This window comes from Camelus bactrianus, chromosome X, assembly GCF_048773025.1.
Source record: "Camelus bactrianus isolate YW-2024 breed Bactrian camel chromosome X, ASM4877302v1, whole genome shotgun sequence".
Lineage (NCBI taxonomy): Eukaryota > Metazoa > Chordata > Mammalia > Artiodactyla > Camelidae > Camelus > Camelus bactrianus.
In genome coordinates this window covers 113,037,471-113,059,754 of record NC_133575.1, presented here as the reverse complement: position 1 = coordinate 113,059,754, position 22,284 = coordinate 113,037,471, and the positions used below count along the sequence as shown (strand labels likewise).

Below are 22,284 nucleotides of genomic sequence, written 5' to 3'. Positions count from 1 at the left end.
CACACAACTTGGAAGACTAGCCGTGTGCTGTAGCTGTGTGTTCACTGGTTTCTGAGGCATCACTGCCCCATCAATGACTCTCACAGCCATAATGATTTTCAAAGATCTGCATTCAGAGTGGGCTCTGTGCTCCGAAAGAGAATGAGGTGGTATGTCAGGCCCAGAAAGTCCTGAACACAAGACAAGGGCTCAGTAGTTACCAACTCAGTGTTTTAGAGGAAGGGCTGATCGTTTGCCCTTCAGTCATGGAAAAGCTTACATCTAGTCCTTTTTCTAACTGACCAAGCAGAGCAGTGGTCAGCGAACGTTTTCTGCAAGGGGCCAGAGAGTAAGCATTTCTGGCTCTCTGGTTGTACAGTCTCACGTTTGCCACTGTAGCACAAAAGGAGCCCCAGACGACATGGAAACAAATGAGTGTAGCTGTGTGCCAATAAAATTTCTTTTATAGACACTGAAATTTGAATTTCATATAATTTTCACATGTCATGAAATTTCTTCTTTTGATTCTTTTCCCCAACCATTTGCCAAACTCTGCACCAGAGGATGACATCCAACCACACATAATGATCATCTGTACCAATCTGTGTTCACAGTGGAGTTGTAAACGATGCCTCCAGACCTCTACTTTCCCAGCAAGGCTGTGCACGCTTTCCCATGTGCACCCATGCAAACAAATCGCATGTTAATTCGTGTATACAAGATCAAGCCAGTAACTGGTCAGAGTCAAAGCAGCTAGTATGAACCAGAGCAACGTGGGAACACTTTACATGTGACATGAGTCAAAATAAGAGACTGGACAACGTGGTCACAATACACCAGCCCCTCTGATCTGACATTTGACTAGGGTAGCTACCGGTCTTATTAAGCCTCCAGGCCAGGTTCCTGAAAGGATGGTTTTCTGGGATGTGTCCAATTTGTTTACTTGTTCATTCCCTCAGATAACATGTATCGAACCCTGACTCTATTTGGGGTCCCAGGGCACCGTGTCTAACTGAAATTCTCTGGCAGATATCAGAAATGGAAGGAAAACCATTATCTATAAAACTTTGCGAAACCCCACTTCTGCTTTGCTGTCAGGCAGTGTAACTGAACCATGCTCTGGAATTCCTGTCCCTGAGCTGAGGTCTTGAAGAAGCTCCTCTTCTTAAAGTGATGCTTGTGGCCAGGCCAGTGAGTCAGGTATCAGGTGTTAGGTATCAAATACAACAGGTCACTCAAACTCATACTAAGAGCAGTATCTTATTCAATTAGGAGACGATTCTAAACACCTACCAGTTGGTTGTGACTTGGATTGATTACTAGACAGATTTGCAAGTATATTTAAAAGTAAAAATTGCTCCACCTTCTATTAGTAATCTTTTGGCTAGCCTAGTTTTCCTGTTTTCTCTTTACAACGTTCCTCAAAGTGCTAGACATGAGATAGAGTCTGTGCTGTGAATTAACAGGAACTCATAAAAATATAACTATCTGTAGAGTCGAATTCTCACAAGGTGCAGACAGAAAACTGGTCCCGTTTCCAGGCCATTAGAGTACCATTTAATGCAGCCCTGCACGCTGCCAGTGGGCTGCCACGTGCACGCAAAGGTGGAGCTCGGGACTCACTTCCTGTCGGGAGGGCTTGAACTTGGAGATGGTTGTCCCACTGAGGGCCAGATTTATACTCCTCCGGCCCCTGCTCCATCCCTCGTGACCTGGGTCATGCATCTGCCCACGGGGGAACTGGAGGGAGAGTTGCAGCCGGACTACGGGAAAGAAGATCACTAATGGCCCACCCAGGGACTCGAGTCCTGGCCTTGGCCTCATTAGCACCTTCTCCAATCCACAGAGCTTGCCTGCTATGGCTTCGCAGTAGGGAAGCCTTCCGGGCACAGACAGGAAAGAAATCAGGCTGCAGAGATTTCAACCTCAACCAAACAATCAGACAAAAACTCAGCTACTAAAAACACTCCCATAGGACAACCACAGCGTAATATATCTCTAGACTACAGCTACCCCCACAGAGACCATGGGAGCCTGATAAGGAATATTCTGTGGCCTAAGGAAATTAAACTTAAAACAAAGTACACAAAACCTTTTGGAAAAAATGAATCAGACCTTGGATTTAATGGTGTGCCAAACACTACCCTGGTGACTTGGGAAAGTTAATTATTCTACAAAACACAAGCAGCCTTCTTGTCACTGGCATTAGCAGATCCATTCTCCCAGAAGCTATTAAAAATCAATGCCCTGCCTCCTATATAACTAGATATAAAATATATCCAACTGTATCAATAATAACATTAAATGTGAATGGATTTAACAATCCAGTCAAAAGGCACAGACTGTCAGACTGGGGAAAAACCCCAAGATTTGACTATACGCCATCTACAGGAGACACACTTTATATAGAAAGATACCGATTTTTAAAAAAATCAACGCATTCCCCATTTCTGCATTTGGTACCCAGTATAACGGAAGTCGGCTGACATAAATTAACACGAAGTTCCTAGGGATGTAGTATTGCCAGACCTGTAGTAATCCGGCAAATAGAGCAGGTCTGCCCTAGACCACATGGCTGGTGGGACTGGTATGCATCATAACACTGCAATCAGATGTCACAAACCCAAATGACAAGACAGACATCCTTAATTTGAAAGTCTCCCTTCTGGAAGAGACAGGATGTCTAAGATGTACTATATTTAAAAGAGTGCTGTGCGGCTTGTTTATAATTTAAGAGTGTCTCGTAAAATGCCTTGGAAATAGCTCTCTGTTAGCTAGAAAAACCTTCAGTTAGATATATTTTTATGAGCTTTTCATTAACAGAGTAGTGAGGCCTTGATGCCGAGGTGCCAAACCTCCCCACGTGGCTGGAAATCACTTGGCACATTTTCAGCCATTTAAGTCTCTGTCATAGGTCCAAGGTTTGCAATTAAAAATGTAATCTTTTTAGCATGTGCAAAGCCCAAAGGCTTGAAGTACTATGCATTGAATATGATTATAATAGTATCTGGCAGCTATTCATGGGCGGCACGTATTAATTTGTGTAAACTGGGCATAACTTGGAGCACTTCCTCATCAGGACCATAGGAAAAACTTGAAAAAGCTGGTCACTGCTCATTAGAGGGTTTTTTTTTCTGCTGGTTTTGTTTTTGTTCTTGTTTTTGAAATTGTCATGAACAGAGACGAACTCAACATCAAGGTCTCTTCTCTGATCTTCTTTTTTCACATGCCTGGAGTCCATTCAAATGAACATTTCCAACTAATAAAAGAAAATAACTTACTTCACAGGATTGTTCTTAGGTTTTGCCTTTTCAACAGCCTGTAAACAGAAGAAAAAAATGCAATTAGACAATATTAGCAGGCTTCATCTTTGCGACTAGTTAGCAAAACAATAAGCAATATAAAATGCTCTTCAGAAACGTGAAGAGCTAACCGAGGCAGGCTGCTGGAGATAAGCAGACTGGAGGAGACGCAGAAAGCAATTTTCCTCTCCCAGGGAGCGTGGGTACCTGTTCAAGTGCAGCCTTCAGACACAGGCCAGGGCTGCCTGCGAAGTTCAGCAGTGCCCATGCGAGTGGGCCCTCAGGTTCGCAACTCCATCCTCCTCTCCCCACCTTTCCCTCCAATCGTATCCCCCACCCCACTCACCCACCCATGTGGACCTGTCTGGGTTATGACAGCGCGGGGAAGTGGGCGCAGAGGGAATGGTCATGGGCGTGTCCTGGATTTTTAGATCTGTGGCCGGAAACTGTTTACCCTGCATGACTTCGGCCACCTGGCTACACATGCCGGGTGCCAGAAAGGCCAAAGTATCCATCTCTAAAATCATTTTTATTAGCAGATACCACAAAAGGGCAAGGGATGACCGATGGCTCAGATCAATTTCCTCCTGCGGAACCTTTAAGAAAACACACACCAAATCATCGAAATGAGGAAACCTCTGGGCCTCTCGGCCTGTGCCCCTTAGACGTGGAGCCTGGTTCCAGCTTATTGCTGAACCCATTGATCTGTGTACAGTCCATTTATCATTCATGAAAAGAGCTAGTGATCTTCACAGTGTATTAGAAGAAACAACTCAGATCATCTGTCAACAGCCCTCTTATTTCTGGTTCCCTCTCCACAGGGATTGCATCTCCTTCGATTCTTCTGGAATTAAAATGTTGCTAAGTAACACAGCTGGGGGCACTGATGGCAGAATGGCTACAGTCTATCAAACTGTTTAAGCACCTGGAGGGTTTTAGTGATGATTTTTTTCATACTTCGGTAGCATAATTATGCAATCAGAACCAGACTTGTACTCCCCTAGACTTTTGCAGGCTGTAGAAATAACATACAGGACAGAGAGCGCTGAAGCCGTGGTTTGACAACCTCAGGGTTCTTCAGACCTTTTTAAAAAGTATCCATTTGGAGACCTTTATATTTGCAAATCCTGGAGGTGGGTGAGGACTAAGAGATGAAGAGAATACTGCTGTAAATTAAAATGCAGAGGCCACCACTTGTAACAGAGACAATTTATAATCTGACATTGGACTTGACATTCTGAGTGACCAGTGCATATGCAGGCTGAACTTTTCTATGCATAACAACTCAATGCACTTTGAAGCAATGTTTTAAAAAATAAATAGCTCCCAAGTTTAGACATTAGTGTTGGAAATCCAAGTCCTTCTCCTAGCTGAAGTCTTAGGGTCTGTTGCTAGATAAATACCCATTAATATTTGGGCACTTTCTTTGGCTCAGTAGGCAAAAATCATTTTGTCACCATCTGTGCCTGAGGCTGAATCTTGGCAAGCGGTGGAACAGGAAGAAAGCGAGGGAATGAGGTAACAGGTGAGCATGATAAAACAAGGACTATGTGTTTGGCTCAAGTCATCTCTCAAAGGTGTTTGGGATGTGAATGCCTGGCTCTGAGGGGTCCGTGTAAAGGATGCTGAAAGGCAGAGCCAGATGCTGGCAAAGAGTGGGAGCGAGACATGGACCTTCACTACAGAAGTGTACCCGGTCTGCACACCGTCTGCCTTTTTACCACCTTTCCTCTCCCAGTCCTGGCTGGTAGAATCGGATCTGGCAGCAGGCTGGAGACAGGCCGTTGTGGAAATCATGTGAATCCACTTTTCCCAATCCCGTAAAATCCAAACAAATCTGTTCCTGACGAAGACTTAGGTTATCACAAAGTAACGGGCATGGTGTTCAAGATGTGACAGGAGGAGAGAGATCAGAGTGACATCGCTTAGCCTAGCTCTGATTCTGCAACATGTGTTTTGAAAATGTCCTCTCTTCTCTCTGGGCTTCGAGACTGACAATTAGGGCCAGTCATTTTTCTCTGATCGGGAGGAACATAATCATGTTCAAGACCAGTTTCTTTGTCTACTTCATATGTCTTTTAATACAGCCAATATAGGAAAATAACTTCATTCAAGTGAATTTTTTTTTTCTGGGTTGCTTGGATATTGATGGAAACTGTCTACACCGAGAGGTTATCTTCTCTTTGGAAATTAACCGGGGATTATTCCAGAGTCCCCGCAGCTCGAGTCAGATGCGCTCACATCATCCTCCTGTGAGCCCATCTCCAAATGAAATGGTTGCAGGGAGCCTCCGCCAGGCATGAGACAGGAGTTCACATTTTGCATTCTCCACTTTCACTGTAATTTGACTTTGTTTTAAGCATGCTATAAGGAACTGTTGAGAGACTTGGAAGAAAAGTTTAGTGAATTATTTGCAAACAAAATATATATGCCTTTAAGGTAGAAGAATTAGTCTACCAAATATTCAAGGAGAAAATTCCTCTTTTGAAATCATAGGACATGAAAAGACAATCCCAAGTTCCAGATACACGTTCAAGAATGTGAGATACCCTGCAAAGGGAGGGAAACCAAAATGAAAGGATGCCGTGCAATTCAGCAAGTGTTAAGAAGGATACATATTGGGATTACAGCTAATTTTGAGTTTAAAAACATACATTAAAGTAATTTAAACTGATTGGAAAATGGAGGCTAGACAGTTAACATTTATGCCACTTTAATTTGTAATGTCTATATGTTTTTTAAAACCTATGTTCTACTTATTTTGTGCCACGTTTCCCTAACATCATACTTATCTTGCCATCAGTGAAGTTCAAGCAAGAGATAGGATGATAAAATCAATTAAAATGTAAAATAAAATAATACCCCAATTGGTGCAATGAAACGCCATGGGCTGTAGCAGAAAGAGCGCTGTGCCCGAAATACACAAACCTGGGTTCTGCTCTTGGCTTCGCCACTTCCCCTTGCCATGACGTTAGTGACACGGCTAACACCTGTGCACCTGTTTCCTCATTTTAAAAATGAAGGTAATCGTTTCTCCCCTGCCTACATCAAGGGTGGTTGTGAGTGCCTGACGTTGACAACAGTGCTCTAGAAACCACAGCATTCTAAGCAAAAAAGTGCATCTTGATTGCGGCCATATTCCACACAGGCATCCATGCATACATCTTTATTTTTAGTCGATTTACAGTGTTGTGTTAGTTTCAGGTGTACAACAGTGATTCAATTTATATATATTACTATATATATTATATATACATATATATAAAATATACCTTACTTTTTCAGATTCTTTTCCATTATAGATTATTACAAGCTATTGAATGTAGTTCCCTGTGCTATACAGTAGGTCCTTGTTGTTTATCTCTTTTATATGTAGTAGTGTGTATTTGTTAATTCCAAGCTTCTAACTTATCCCTCCCCTTTGGTAACCAAAACTTATGCTGCATATATTTTTATAGCCAGAGAGCTGATGGGCTTTCTGCCTGGTGACCACGTTGCAGTATCAAATCTAGGCAGTTATTCCAACGAGGATTATAGGCCATTCTGTTCTTCTCTCCATATCAGCAGTAGTTCTTCAGCGAACAAAGTGCTCCTGTCTGGAAAGTCCTACTCGAGGGAGACTTTGATGTATTTAGATCCTGCTAAGCCCTGCCTAGCAGGACAGAGGGCCCTCTGCCTTCACATGGGCCTCTGCCCTGAACCTCCCTGGGGGTTGGTGTTGATGGTAGACAGGTCGGGACACATGAGATGCTGTGGGGCACAGGCGAGTGTGCACACTCCACTCGCCTCTCCCTACAAAGAAGCCGAGGAGTCCTTCTTTTCCGAGTGACTCCTCCATTAGCAGTCCCTCCTCTCACACCTCACTCCATCAGGAGGGCTCCTTGCTTTTTCACTACCATTTGACCCTGAGGTTGAGAAGCCCTGAGGATGCTACCCTAGGTGAGCCCCCTCCACAATACAGCAGCTTGAGAAATTATATTCCCAGGGAGAAGACACTGCTCTCATTCCAAGGAGTGTTTATGAGCCAGTTCTTGTCTCATTACCAGCACTGTGCTACTGGTGGCATCCTGCTAAGCAGCAAATTTACTTCCTCAGGAGGGACGAGATGGCTAAGGACATGCTTACAGTTGCTCACTCATTACATCCATCTCCCTAAAAAGAAGAAGGACCTTGTCTTTCTGTTTTGTAGAGAATCCTTTTGCTGCACTGCAGCTTAAGTGACTCGAAGACCATACTGTATTACATGGTCCATAAAATGTAGCTACCATGAAAAAATAGAAAGAAGGAATGAAGGAAGGAAGGAAAGAAGCTGTCTATTGAGTCCCATCCTCCAGGGCACACATATCCCATTTCTTTGGGGAGAAAATATGACTTATAACGCACTTAGGCTTTATTCCTTTGATAACTATGAAGTTTAAAAAGCTAAAGCTCTAAACTGTTCTTAGAAACAACGAACAGTACATATGTAAATTTTTAAATGATTTTCTCTCTCAATGAGTTGCTCTTCCTAAAATGTACTTTGTTTACCCCCCAAAATAATAAAATGAAATCCAAATTTTATTGATTAAAAAAAAATCACTTAGGAAACTTGCTCATCATCTTCTATATCCCAACTGAACTTTGAAAAAAGAAATTCTTTGGTAAGGTCATTCTGTCCCACTGATCATATGTCATTAACTGTTATTCTAGTCCAATAGACATGTATACTATATTCATAAAAATATTCAGAGAATCTTTTTGCGCTTTTAGGAAGCATGCCCTGAACTTTTATATCCAGACTTATGATATTACACCCCCCTGAAATTTACAGACAACCAACTCAGTGCCCTATGTTTCCTGTTTGCTGAGACTGTCAAAGTGAGCCCTCCGAAGACCTAGAAATAGTGTAGCCATGGACTCATTTTACAAGGCTATGTATTCAGGGACTGCTTTTCCCCTTAATCAGTAATCATTCTGCCGGTCAGGTATAAAATATGATTCGACTACCATTGTTCTGTGTGACTTTTACATTTCCTGCTTACATGTTTCTTTTTTCGTCACCTTCTACTAGCAGAGACAGCAAGCTGGCTCTAGACAATACATCTCTTGAGAAAAAGTGAAAAGTCAATCATTCAGATTAATTTCAAATAATTGGATATTATGCATTATGGAAATAAGACCGAAGAACAATCGATTGCGTCCGTTCGGGGTTTCTATGTTTTACCTTTAACGATCCCTGGTGCTGCTGTGTGAGGCACAGCCATGCCTTAACCTAGTGGCATGTATTGGTAAATTGCATCAATTGCCTAAGTTCAGAAGAAAAACTCCTCTATTAACAGATGAACTCATCGTTAGGGTATTCAGATGGTCTAAAATCAATACTTACAGAATTGGTGAAATCAATTAAAGAGACATAGCCTGAGAGCACTTGCCCAAATATAAAAATGAATCGCTTAATTACAGCATTTAAATAGATTTCACTGGAATGAGTAAAACAGCAAGAGGCTTATTTTATATCCTATAGGCTGGGGTTTCAGCTGGCAGCCAGGACTGCAGCTTAAAAGGAGAAAATGTCACTCAGCATTTTGCCACACCTGGATGGCTGCCTGAATTTCTGACTTTACATCCAGGGACTGCAATCTTTAGGAAAACACTACCCACTATATTCAACCCTCTGGTTGAGTGCCCAGAAGGGGACACAGAAACATCCTGTATTTGAACCTTGAACTGTAGGAAGCAAAAACCATGCTCCTTAGCTTTGGAGTACTGTGCTGCTCCCATTTTAATGTAATTCATCGTTTCCTGTGCGTATATGAAGGAGGCCTATGCCAGACATAACAGGGGCTGGAATAGAATTTTGACAGGCAGAGACTGGAGGAAATTTGTTCCAGGTGTCTTGGCACCTAAGAGTCACTTAATAAACATGGGCTACGTAAAAGACCTGGGGCTGACTGCAGAGTCTGAGAGGCCTCACCACTGCTCCGGGTGTGACAGTGCCAGAGGACCCCCCGCCCTGTGCAGAGGAGCAAAGAGACCGCTGGAGGAAAAGCTGGGCTTCAGAGCCAAGTGTATCTGGATCCATCCCGCAACTACACACGAGGCTCAGATTCACATCCCAACAAGGAGGGAGTACAGAGCGGTCCTGACAGGGTATATTTCCACCCTGCTTTCTGACAGAAGGCTATGCCCTCCTCACTCTTCCTGCAGCTAGGGGCCAGCGGGGTCCTCGTTACCTCTCAGCAGGACAAGGACCACTGCCTCTGCACCCGGCTGCTGCTCAGTGCAGCTGCTCCCATTGTTACCCCATTTCATGTTCCACTTCGGTCGTGTCCCTCTCTCAGAACCCTCCATGGCTTCCCAATGCTCACTGAATTCCTGATCAGTTTCACCCAACCTGCCGCTCAAGACCCTGCCACGTGTATTTCGCTAACATGGCAACCAGTAGGAGCTTTTTGAGTGTCTGGCCCAAATATGATGTGTTACCAGGATTCAGCAGTGCTCGCATTTCATTAAGGATTGCTCCCTTCAGGCTATTGTGCTGGCTAGAAAACCCTTTAGCAAGATGCATTCGTCAAGTGCTGATTTTGTTTATAACTCAAGTTTTGGTATCTTGTGATTTAATGAAAAATGCCCTGTCTCTGGTGAAGAAGCACGTTTCACTCATAAGAGTCATCTGTCGACACTAATCATTCCCTAAGTGGAGTAAATACGGAGTCACGAGGCAGAGCATCTCAGTATTGGCTTATTTATTCTCCCCATTAGAAAGGCCAATGTAAGTGGCACTCAGTTACTCTGTTCCCCTGGGATTTGTGGATTTGAAAATTCAATTTTCTTTTCTCCTGGCCAATCCGAGCCCTCTTGCCTCTGATGCTAGGGAGGCACCCCTCACAAAATGACATGTGTCCTTTGAGAGACAATCAATACCTAATAGAGGCTCTGTCCCTGCCACGTGTAACCAGGGCAATGGGGAGAGTCCTCTTAGCGCACAGTAGGTGCTCAATAATAGAAGTATTCCAAACCCTCCCTGGGAGTGAGCACTGAGGACGCATCTTCAGTATGAGCATACTGGCGTGTTCAGGCTTTCTGTGCCTTTACAGCATGTTAAATTCTGGGCAAGGAGGCTACATCCATTTTGATCATACATCTGTATTAGAAAACCCAGTAACCTTCCACCTGTGTTTCTCCTTTATTTTCCCAATATGACTACACTCACAATGCTCTGACACCAGATGTGTGGGAGGCTTTTCTCACACCAAGTAAATTTCTGCAACAGCAGCTGCGTGTCCTTCAATTAAACTCAATTCTGACACTGTCTACCTGGAGACAGACACATCCCGAATGTTAAGGCCTCAGTAACAAGACTGTCTCCCTCCACTTCAGATGCCAGTGGTAAGCCGAAGTTGTCACCTGTGTTCCTGATCAATTGGCCATATACATCAGAGGTTCCAGTGGCCCACTCCTTGGGTTTGATTAATTTGCTAGAGTGGCCCATAGAACTCAGGGAAACAGTTACTCATGTTTACTAAAGGATATGATAGAGGATACAGATGAACACAGATGAAGAGACGCATAGAGCCAGATCTGGGAGGGTCCCGAGTGCAGGAGCTTCTGTCCCTGTGCAGTTGGGGTGTGTCACCCTTCCTGTATGTGGATGTGATCACCCACCTGGAAACTCTCCGAACCCTATACTACTGGGATTTTATGGAGGGCTCCTCATATAGGCATGATTGGCTATTAACTGCATTTCTAGCCCCTCTCCCCTCTGCAGAGAAGGGGAGGGCGGGATGGGAAATTCCAAGCTGCTAATCAGGGCTTCGTCTTTCTGATGACCAGCCCCCAACCAGGAGCCCGCCCAGAATCAGCTCACTAGAACACAAGACAATCCTACCCCGCAGGAAACTAGGGATACAGTACCTTGTGTTCGGAACCAGGGCCAAAGACCAAATATGAGAGCAAAAGATGCTCCTAGTACTCTTACCATTTAGGAAATTCCAAGGGGTTTAGGAACTGGGGGCAGAGACCAATATATATATATATATTTTCTGTTACCTCACAATACCAAATACCAACTGACTTCTCCGCGCCTCAGTGTCCTTGTTGGCAAAATTAGGCAGCTGGAGTAAGGACTCTCCATGATCAGTTTCAGGTCTGATATTCTATGTCTTAATACATACACAAGTATTTAGTCATATATATGTATATATATACACACATATACACATATATATGACTCAGGGATAAATATGGAACCCGAGTCCACCTCCATTAGCAAGAAATAAGATCTATTAGCAAGTTTATAAATGTTTCTAACTAATGTTCCAAAGACTCCTATGAGCCACTCTGTGAGATACGGGCTATGCTGTGCCATACATTTTGGAAAGGTCTATGGCTTTTATCTGCCCATCCACTTGAATTTTGAATGGCTAATCTTGGATTGGTAGCTAACCTCAAATTTGGATACCAGTTCTGGGTGCTTACAATGCTTAGGCTCTTTGCTCTTGCTAAATAAATAGGAAAAAAATATATATATATGGCTGTTCCAGAACAAGACAGATTCTGCTTCCCTTCAGAACAAGGTCCTTGGGTGTCTGCAGCCTGCCTGGCAGATCTTCCAGCAGACGGCAGATATTTGGGGGATAGAGTTTAGCATTTCCAGGTCCTAAACCAAAGCCCTGGTACATTTTTCCAAGCCAGCATCTAAATTTCAAACTCTTCCATTTTCAGTTTGGCGAAGAGTTCTATTCCTGGAGATGTTCGTATGGCTCTCATATACACTAGAACCCTGATTAAACTCAAGAAACTTAGGTACATGTGGCGCCCTGTCTGGGCGTTGTTAGCTGATGACTAAGACAGAATTTCCAGGCTTTGGCCATGGATTTGGGACCCAAATTGGGGCGATGAAGGGGCCTATGGAAAAATGCGTGCTTGGACCAAACAAAGAGTAGGGGTGAGAGAGGCAGTGATAAGGGTAACATGGTGATGCCTTTTCCTTCCAGCACTTTGATTCAAATTGACTTAATGATCCTCAGCTTCCCAGAGGTGGCTGCTACTCCTCCTGCCACCCTCTTTACAGAGCCATATCTGTGCCATGTGCTCTTTGTGACTAAAAGGTTGTGGTCATCCCTGAGCCATGGGAGAGTTATTTTTTTCTGAAATAACAGACTGTGCACATTTTTGTTTCCAGGTGGATCTTGGGGCAAGCAGCACATCCTCACCAATGTCTGATTTAAGGTCGCTGTGAGAAAAGTGTTAAGCTAAGTAAAACAGCCATTGGGTTTGCAATTGAAGTGCTCCTAGATGACAATTCGTAAGTTCTAGTGGACGTCGGTCCATGTCCGGTCATCAGCTGTGACGAACATAACTGTAAAAACGCTGGGCTCCTCTACATCTCTGTGTGCTCAAAGCGTCTCAGTGAGATTACAATAAAAAAGCAATCTATGGCGATTACAAGTCAAAATATTTGGTACTAAAAGTAGAAGACCTACTTACAATGAAAAAATTCAGCATGCAGTTTTCTAAACAGTCAGAGACTTGCCTGGAGCATATTAAAAATCACATCATACAAGCCCTAAGCAGTTTCTTATTAATCTAGTCTCTGTGCTAATACAGCCAAATGGGAAACACAATCTTGGGAATATGAAGGCCAATGTTATTCTATTAACCTTATATGTTATCTTATTTACTTTCTTGTCTTTAATGAATAAATTAAAATGTCCTCTCATTCTCTAATTGCTGGATAGTTAAAGAGTATGACAACATATGGGTTTTATTCCACTATGTTCTGCAGCCTTAACAGCCCAAACTCGATCATTTTGTGGGGGATTTCAATGAAAGGCAGTGACAGATAAACTGTTTACATTAAAAGACTCTATCAAAGTTATTTTGCACCTGGTTTCATCCTAATCCATCTGCTGTTTCTACAGCTCTGACAGGCTGACCTCTCTTGCTGTGTGAGCCACACTGATGTCATTACTGAGGAGGCCTTCCCCAGCCTTTCTGCTGATAACAAAGTAAACGGAAATGCGGAGGAACCTTGGGGAGGTAACAACTTGTTCAGCGTGATGAGGGAGAACTGTGGCTAAAAAATCGGAACCATTCCAGCAGAGAAGAGTATCTGATGTCACAACGAATGAATTCACGCTAGCACGTCAACTTCCCAAGAGCCAGCTGACAGTAGCAGTAAAATGTATTGCCCCTTTTTCATTAGCAAACTTTAAACATAAAAGTGGGCTTGAATTTAACTTAGCCGCTAGGTTTCTTTTCCCTTTTTTTAATTGAAGTATAGTTGATATGGAATATTAGTTTTATATGTACAGCATAGTGATTCAATATTTTTATAGAGTACATTCCGTTTAAAGCTACTGCAGCATAATGGCTCTATTTCCCCGTGCTGTACAACATAGGCCGGTGGCTTATCTAGCCACTAGGTTTAGAAAGTTCAATATGCATCACAGGTAGAAGGCACACACCCCAGAGCTGTCAGAATATCCTGACTTTCTGCTACCATGTAATTCATTTCATTTGCAATTATAACAACCTAGCCAGTGAGCTGGCCCAACAAGAACAACAGAAACAAACAAACAAACAAACAAAAATGGATCAAGTATAAAGCCAACCTCCAGAACCTGGATTAGAAACAAGATTGTTTTGTGTGAGGTAATTGGTGATCTTCAGACAAAAAGTAAAATTACAAAGTGGAGGTGAAGAGAAATACTGTAAATGTTAAAGCGGTGGAGGCGCAGCTCTGCTACGGGCATCTAGTTGAAAAGCCCACACATCCACAGTAACATGCTGTGAATTAAGTACCACACTTCTAAGGGCAATCCTTAGGCAGAAAGAGAAAGAAGATTGGGTTAAATAAAACCGGGTACATCGGAGCTACTTATGCTAATGTGTCCAGACACAACTCATTAGAATGACTTTGTGCTCAAAGCAAATTGAAATTGTTCAGCTATGTTTTTCAAGCACCAACACAACACTCCAAGCTTTATCTAGAGTCCTTTAGCTGAGCCTGGTCACAAACGGAACATCTCTAGCCATAGTGCCCATTTTCTGAATTTCTAACTGAGCTAAATGAGGTCACCTAGGGTCTCAGTTTCATTCACATTTGTAATAAGATGGCATTAATATTAAAATTCCCTAAAGGTTGTTTCTAACAATATCTATTTCTTTTATGGCCTTTATCGTTCTAAAGTCTGCTGCTTCTGATGCCAGTCTGAGATGGTTAGGGCATCTGAGAGCCATTCCCAGATCTAACCCACCGGCAGAACCCCGGCATCATGGACCATCCTGTCACCAAAGGATGATAACAGACATTACATGCTTTGAGTTGTGTAACAAGCATTGGACAACATTCACGGAAACATCAAGCAGATGTTTACGTGGTCCTATGGCTATGTGCTGGAGAAAGCTCTGGAACTGGGCCACGACACACTCTAGAAGCCTTTGGAATAGGTCGAATTGTGGCTAGCTTAAAACTTGAAAGACAACAATTTTAATAAACCCGTCAATACAATTTCTTTGTTAAAAACTAAACAAAACATTTGAGACTGATTAGGCTGCTTCTATTGAAAAGAAGCACCAGGTCTATATCTTTAGATCTTTTATTGAACTGCAAACACAGCATCAATAACTGCTTCTCAGGTGTAAATGAAAATTGATTCCAGGTTTAACCCTTCATTTTCAGGGGTTCTTTCACTCCTGGGAAGCATAAGAAGAAAAACTGACCAAAAGGAGAACTGAAGGTTCAGTGGTACCAGGGTTGAGGGCAGGCAGAGAACCCCGCACCTGCGTGCACGTGGGAAGCCTGTCCTATCGGATTATGTCGCTCTCTAGCCAAACCCCAGTGGACTCATCACAGCATCACCGCCTGCCCTGCATGACTGGCTGGAAAATGGCAATTCAATAAGCGTTGTCTGGGGAAGGCCAGGCTTGGGTTTTATATTTACGATGCCAAGAGTGGCAGTTGAGAAGGAAAAATGCAGTCAGCTGGCTAACGGACATCATGGAGCCCCTGCATGCCAACCACGTTCCTGAGAGCTGACTTCAAAAACAAAACAGGACGTAGTGCAACCCGTGTGTTTAGGCGGACCCTGAGTTCAAAACACTGCATCCAATTCAAACGCTGTTCTGGAGCATGCCCGTGTCTGATGTCAACTTCAAGTAATTATTTCTTTCCCATTCTGGGGAAGCTCCTGGGAGAAAACCAAGGTGAGCAGAGCGTCATAGCAGACCGTATAGCCTTTCTCCAGGGCACAGCGAGCACTCAGAAAGAGAAGTGAGAACTGTGATCAAAGACTGTGATCAACTCTCCACCCATGTCAGTCCTTCGAAGAAAAACTCTTGTTTAGAGACACATAATTTTCCTGGAGGACTTGGTGCCATGTCATTGGCAACCCAGCCTTTCTTCCTGGGATATCTAGTTTAAAAGTTGTCGGGGCTCAGAGGGGGGGAAAGGTCATCCATTCCAATGGATGCATTCAGGGTGGTGTTAGGACATTCAGTGCAGTTCCTAGCAGATCGCTCTGGACACCAAGGCCAAGATGAAGGGCAAGATCTATTTACCAAAGGATCCAAAAGAGGGGCCTTCCAGTTAACGTTTGAAAAGGCCACAAGGAAGAACCACTACCTATGTGTGTAGTGTTTGTGGTTTCCAAAGCATTTTCTTATACACAGTCTTCCTCTCATCCTCACCATACTCCTAGGCGTCAGGTGAGAGCTCTGAGACTTTGAGACGTTCAGTGACTTGCCAAGTGTCAGGCAGCTAGTACATGATGGGGCTGGGATTGATGCCCAGGCTTCTCTAGTCCAAAAACCATGCTCTAAAGTACCACAGTTACAATTCCTTGTGGCTAGGTGCACACAGCTAATGCATCTTAGGACCAGACAGAATCTTTTCATTTAAATTTGTCACATACTGGCTGTTTTCCAGGTAGTTAATTCAGCAGCTCTCTTCAACACCACATACCTTACAAGAAAAGGGAATGTGATGTATTTCGCATCTTGAATATGAGACATTTTAGACGATCACTAGCAGTAGCGATGACGATGGGGATGACGGCCATATAAAGTGGTGAGTGCCACCACAAAGGCAAATGACTTTGCCTGTATTCATTCATTTAATCATTGAATCCTCACTATGACCCAGGGAAGTAGGTGCTATTGTTACCTCCATTATCACCATTTTATGGATACGGTCTTTAGCCCCAGGTCATCCAGCAAGTGACAGAGCCAGGATTCAAACCCATTTGACTACACATCTATGTTCTCACTCATCCTCGCCCACTGAGCTAGCACTGCCACACCACCTTAGAAGACAGCCTGGACATACCTGCTTCCCGGATAGTCCCAAACGAGAGAGTAAAAGGCGATGAGGAATGTGGAGAGAACATGCACACTTTTAACAAATATTTTCAGGGTACAATCACCATTGCTTTTTCACGGAAACCATGTGCACATGTGACTGCGCATCTCTGACTTAAAGCATCACGTGAAGGTAAAATACCCTGTTAGAAAATACCCCCGAGTCTCCATGGCTGACCATTTGGCATCTTTAATTTGTATATTACGATTCTCCCATTCAGGCCTCCTGCTTCATTTGCTGCATTTTCCCATCTGCAGGAACAATACTGAGCATCTAAACACGTCCTAATTGTTCTATTGGTGTCTGCACCCAGGACCTGCTCAGCACGACCATGCTGGGGAGGGTGCCAGTGACGGGGCAGGGAGTAGGGAGGGCATTCTCATGATGAGAGGCTTTGGACTGAAAGGTCAAATTAGAAAGTGACACATCTCGATCCTGTGTTTCATTTTCATACATGCATTTGCAGTGCATTCTCCTGGGATTCTTTATGTTGCAAACCATAGCATAAGGTCTTAAGAGCTTTTGGGGAAAGATTGCTGTGTACTCATTAAACCTGGCCACTCTGGGTCTCCTGAGGTAAGTCCACGTGTAATGATTACGAATAAGATGATCTGAAGATGTCTCCAGAAAGTTAATGGCTTTTTTTTTTTTTAATTGAACCATGTGTGCATGAATGTGGCTAATGGGTTCCGAGAAAATTTCTAAGTTTAACACCGGCTCAAACCCATAGTGTGGTCTGGCTCCTTGGGTGCATCATTTAATGCACCAGTGCATTTGTTAGGATGCTTTTCTCACAATCATCCTGCCACAAATAGAAGGATTGTGCAATTCCGCAGCTCAGGCTGGAGACCCAAATCTACCTCTAAGATTTGCTTTGAGGTTCGAGTGAGACAGAGCACCAAAATTAACAGCTGACACAGGGCAAGAGTGGCCCCATCAATGAGAGCTCTCAGAACTCCTCCTGATGTGGCTGGAGCTCCGATGGTCCCAATGGAGAGATGAGAGAACAGTACCATGTTACCTACATGGCGCTGTGTTATCTCATCTGAAAAGAAAATGATATTGGTGGTTCCTCCATAAGTTAGACACCATAAATTACCACATGACAATATTCCATCTCTAGGGAGAAGAAAGGATTGAAAAGAATTAAGAGATTCAATTCAAAAGAACTGAAACCAGGTGTTCAACAAAAACTGATACACAAACACTCACAGCATCACTATTTGCAATAGCCAAAAGCTGGACCCAAATGTCCGTCAGTTGATGAATGGGTGAACAAAAGGTAGTCTATCCAGATGACAGAATATTATTTAGGCACAGAAAAGGAATGGAATATTAATACAGCTGCAGCACGGATGGACCTAGAAACCGTGACGCTAAGTGAAAGAAGCCGGACACAATAGATCACATATCATATGATTTCGTTCAGAGGAAATGGGCAAGTCCATAGAGACAGAAAGTAGCGTAGTGGTTGTCAAGGGCTGGGGGGAGTGACTGCTGAATGTATGTGGGGCTTCTCTTTTGGGGTGATGAAAATATTCTGGAACTGGTGATGGAGACACAGCCTTGTGAAGGTAGTAAATGCCACTGAACTGTACACTTTAAAATGGTGAATTTTATGTTATGTGAGTTTTAGCACAACAACAACAAAAAAAGGAAAATGATTTCAATCACACATCTTTGAACAAGGATATTGGGCCTCATAAAGCCAGAACTCGCTGAAACTTGCTGTCACCGTCGCTTCTGCTACTGCATAAACATTCTCTCCTGGCCTTTAACTTTCAGCTTTGTAGCCAGTCCTCAAACTCTACAAGGAGACTTCATCTGCAAATGTTACAACCTTGCGCCCACTTCTTGCTTCCTGGAGCCGGCTGGGGCGGGGGGGGGCGAGGAGCTTTGCTCGGGAAGGAGTGACCAGGCTAAGAGCAGCAGGCCACGGAAAGCTCCCAGCTCCCCAACCCGGATTACCTGAGGGTCTCAGCACTGACACAGTGACCACGCACATCCTAAAAACAGAGATGACTCAGGCCAACTGACCTGATGCCACTTCAGTTAAATACAGAAAATAACACTTTTCTTGAGAAGCCAAAAAAGCAGACTGCACTTGTGTAATCACATAGAGAGGAAGTCAGCGTGCGAAATCTACCTTCACTTACTGCTGATGACGGCTTTAAGCATTTTCATTTAAAAGTAATGTTGCTTCTGTCAAAACCAGTCATCTGGGTTGGGGGGCGGGGAGGTTATTTCCCAGTATAGCACTCTTCTCACTGGCGTAGTAAATGCAGGAATGGCAGACCCCGGAACTGAAGTGCGCATTGTCCATCTGCCCTGAAGCCCACGCCCCGCGCCGGAGACGGACCGCTCGCACTCAGTGAACGCGCACGAAGCCCTGGGACACAGCCGTGCTTGTCCTTGCAGTTTGTACATATTATCAAAAATGCAGGCAGAATGAAGTGGAGAAAGTAGAGGAAAGGGAAAGTTTGGGCCACATAACATTGAAGATGAGTTCAATTTTAAAATCATACTGAAGGCGAGGAGTTCTAGTGTGGTAAACAATTACAGACGAGAACGGACTAGGTGAGCCTTGAAGAGGTTTCCATAAGCTTTTCTTTGCTGGTGCCTCACAAAATATTTCGTGAACATGGTCTCTTGTATTTGTTAACTATCCTGAAATATTAGTGCATGAGCATTCCTTAAAATACTCTGGTTTTAGTTTTGTTACTTAGCAGACTTCACTGTAGAAAGCATATGATCAGATATTGGCTTTTAAAAAAGGCAATCCTTCTGTGTTCCTTGTCTGAGGTTCTCAGCGCACCCAGGAGGACCCCACATGTGAGATGGTTCTGTGTCCCAGAGGCCACGCGAGCATCACTGGTACCACCCACTCCACTGCCATTGTCATGACTCATACAGGATACTTGCCCTTGTCAAATCAAGAGGTCCAGGCTCATTGGAAATGTTGACAATGCCCCTTCTTGCCATCTAATTTGGTGGTAAGTGCTATAAATACTTGCAATGGGAGAAGACAGGGCTGCAGCCAGTTTTGGCCAAATGCCCTTTGCCTGAACTTTCATGTAACCTGTAGGGTGCTGGCACTGATTGTCAGCTGTGTTCCAAAGTGGTGCCCGCTGCACTCATTATAGGAAAGTTACACTGCATCCGAGACCGTACTTAGTCCAAGAGAGGGAAAGACGATCTCTATTGCTTTTGATGACCAGTATGTGCATATGGAAAGGAGAGAATGAAGGGAGGAGGTGAAAGCAGTTTTCAAGGGCTCAGCATCACCTCACTGAAAGTGTGAGCTGATTCGACCTGTTCCAGAACACTATGTCTGTCTTTGCTTCTTCCCCTCCAAAGCCTGGAGATGAAGCGGTGCCTTCAGCTCCCTCCCCTTGGGTCCCGAACCAAGCCCTAAGCTGCTCCTACCTGGTAGAGCTCAGTGGCAGTGCACTGAGTGCTCAAGGTCTTCACAGGCTCAAGGTCATCTTCATCACTGCTCAGCTTCAGGTCATCTTCCAGCATCCTACAAAAAACAAAAACAAAAACAAAAAAACCTGAGTGGCATTCACTTTAGAAAGCATCTTTTCTAAATCATCCTCAGATACATTTTGCAACGAGGATAAAATATTGGAACTACAATCTGACAGCTGCAATTCTGCCAAAGGTGCAGAGGGAACCGAGATTCTTTCAGCTAATTAGATATTTGAGTTCTTATATTTCTGTCATACTCTACACACATCCTCCCTCTCTGCCTTCCTCTAAATCAAGGGGAAAAAAGGACTATTTCAGCATCTCCAGAGATGACTGGAGTCTATATATTTTTACTACTGCAAGTGTAATAAATGTGCTGATCAATCACTGTGGAGGTGGGACGCGGCACTGGATCTCTCCAGGAAAAGATGTTCTGGGTCTCCCATGAAAGAATAGGGCCATGATGACAGCCCCGAGGTCCAGAGGCTATTGTGGAGGCCCGCTGGGGCTCTCTGGATGACAGAGGCAAAGGGCCCCAGGAACTTCCACTGCCTTTCAGTGCCCTCTGTGCTGTGGCAGCTCGGTGGCCACAAAATAGCTGGGCGAGAAATGGCTAGTCATTAACCTTTTGATATATGACCGATCCCTTCCCGTAAAATTTGATCCAAGAGATGTAAGCCCATGATGTGGATAAGAAATCTTTCTCTCCTAAGACAAGGTACCTGAAAAATATGAGTGGTCGGAATTTGGGTGATGAACTAGCACTTTCAAAATTGTTTATCGAGCACACAGAGCCTTTTGTTCTTAAAGGGATATTAATTCCAGTGCCAGCAGCTCCCGATCTCCAAATTTGAGCTACAGCAGGAAGAGTGACTTATTAGCTTTAAATTCCAGTTACACAACTTTCAAAGACCAGTTGGTGTTAAGATTTTTATTTATTAAACACAATGTGAGACCTCATCCTCCGGCTTCAAGTGGAGCCAGTCTCAGCCTGTCAGGACTTACGGCTATTTTCTGAGCATGCTTCACTCTTTCTTGCTTCCAGACTCAGTGTCAGGCTCAGCTCCCAGGCTGGAAGCCCTTTCTTCAACTGGAAGTCGTGTTTTTCCTCCACAGCTCAGCCAGATCCGACCTCTTTCATCAAAGCTTTCGAGAAAGAATCCGCATCTCAGGTAGAAAACCCTTTCCCTCTCCCCACCCCCAGCTCCGCTGATCCCAGCCAGCTGTCCGTTGAGTGTCTCCTCCACCAGCCCCTCGTGCCTATGTGTGTTCTGCACAGTGTCTTCCCAGAAATGACACAGTCCGCCACCCTCATTTGGCTGACAAGCAAAGAAAGGTTCAGAGAAGCTAACTGCTTTGCTCGAGGTCACACAGCTAGTCAGTGCTGGAGCCAGTCCAAAAACTCCCAGCTCCTGGTTCCCACCTGCATGCTTTTTCCAGCAGAGAAGCCAGAAGGCCAAAGGCAGCTTCGAATTTGATAAAGAGAGGAACATGTTATTTCAAGGTTATGTCCAATGTTAGAAAGAGATTCAGGTCGAGTGGGTTCCAGAAACTCCCCAAAGAAAGGCCAGCCACTCCACCTTCATGCTCAGCCGCACAAGACCAGGGCATGTTCGCTGAGGTCTGAAAACCGACGATGGATATAAAGGATGATTGGTGGGAAGGACAATTGTTAGAGTTGGTTTCAGATAAACTAAATTTGCAGGATTTATGGCCACCCTTCAAGAGACTGATGGATGTTTGGAAGATCTTAGAGAAAGAGACAAAATGTATTTTGGTATTTCTTTCGCGATTGCAGGCTTATGATCCTGAACAAATAATTCTTCATAACACATTGTGGTAAATGAAGACTGTATCCTTCTCATAAGCTATAGAACTCAGATATTTAAAAACTACTAATGCTGGGCTTCATTCTCTCTCTCTCTCTCCCTTTCTCTGTGTATATACAAGTAGTCAGTATTATACTGTGTTTGTACAATACAGCCATAGTATAATGCCTATATGTTAATTTACACCTAAGTGTTCAGCAAAATAAATGATAAAACGATTCTTACCCTGTAGAGGATCCATTTATGTGTCAGGAAAGGTGCTAAGTATTTGACCAGCAGCATGTAATTTGTAATTTAGACCTTATGAAGGAGGTTCTCATAATGATAATTAGCCCCATTTTCCAGATGGCAACACTGAGGC

General features: G+C 43.8%; 1 protein-coding gene across 2 annotated transcripts in view; it reads right to left on the bottom strand.

Annotated features, from left to right (window-relative positions):
• AFF2 (ALF transcription elongation factor 2) overlaps positions 1–22,284 on the bottom strand; it is a 470,347-nt gene that overhangs the window by 88,459 nt on the left and 359,604 nt on the right. For both annotated transcript variants that reach the window (XM_074359058.1, XM_074359059.1), the window contains 2 exons: positions 20,050–20,146; positions 3,261–3,298 (listed from right to left, as the gene is read on the bottom strand). In XM_074359058.1, the coding sequence (XP_074215159.1) occupies positions 3,261–3,298; positions 20,050–20,146 (135 nt within the window). The remainder of the gene's footprint in view (positions 1–3,260; positions 3,299–20,049; positions 20,147–22,284) is intronic.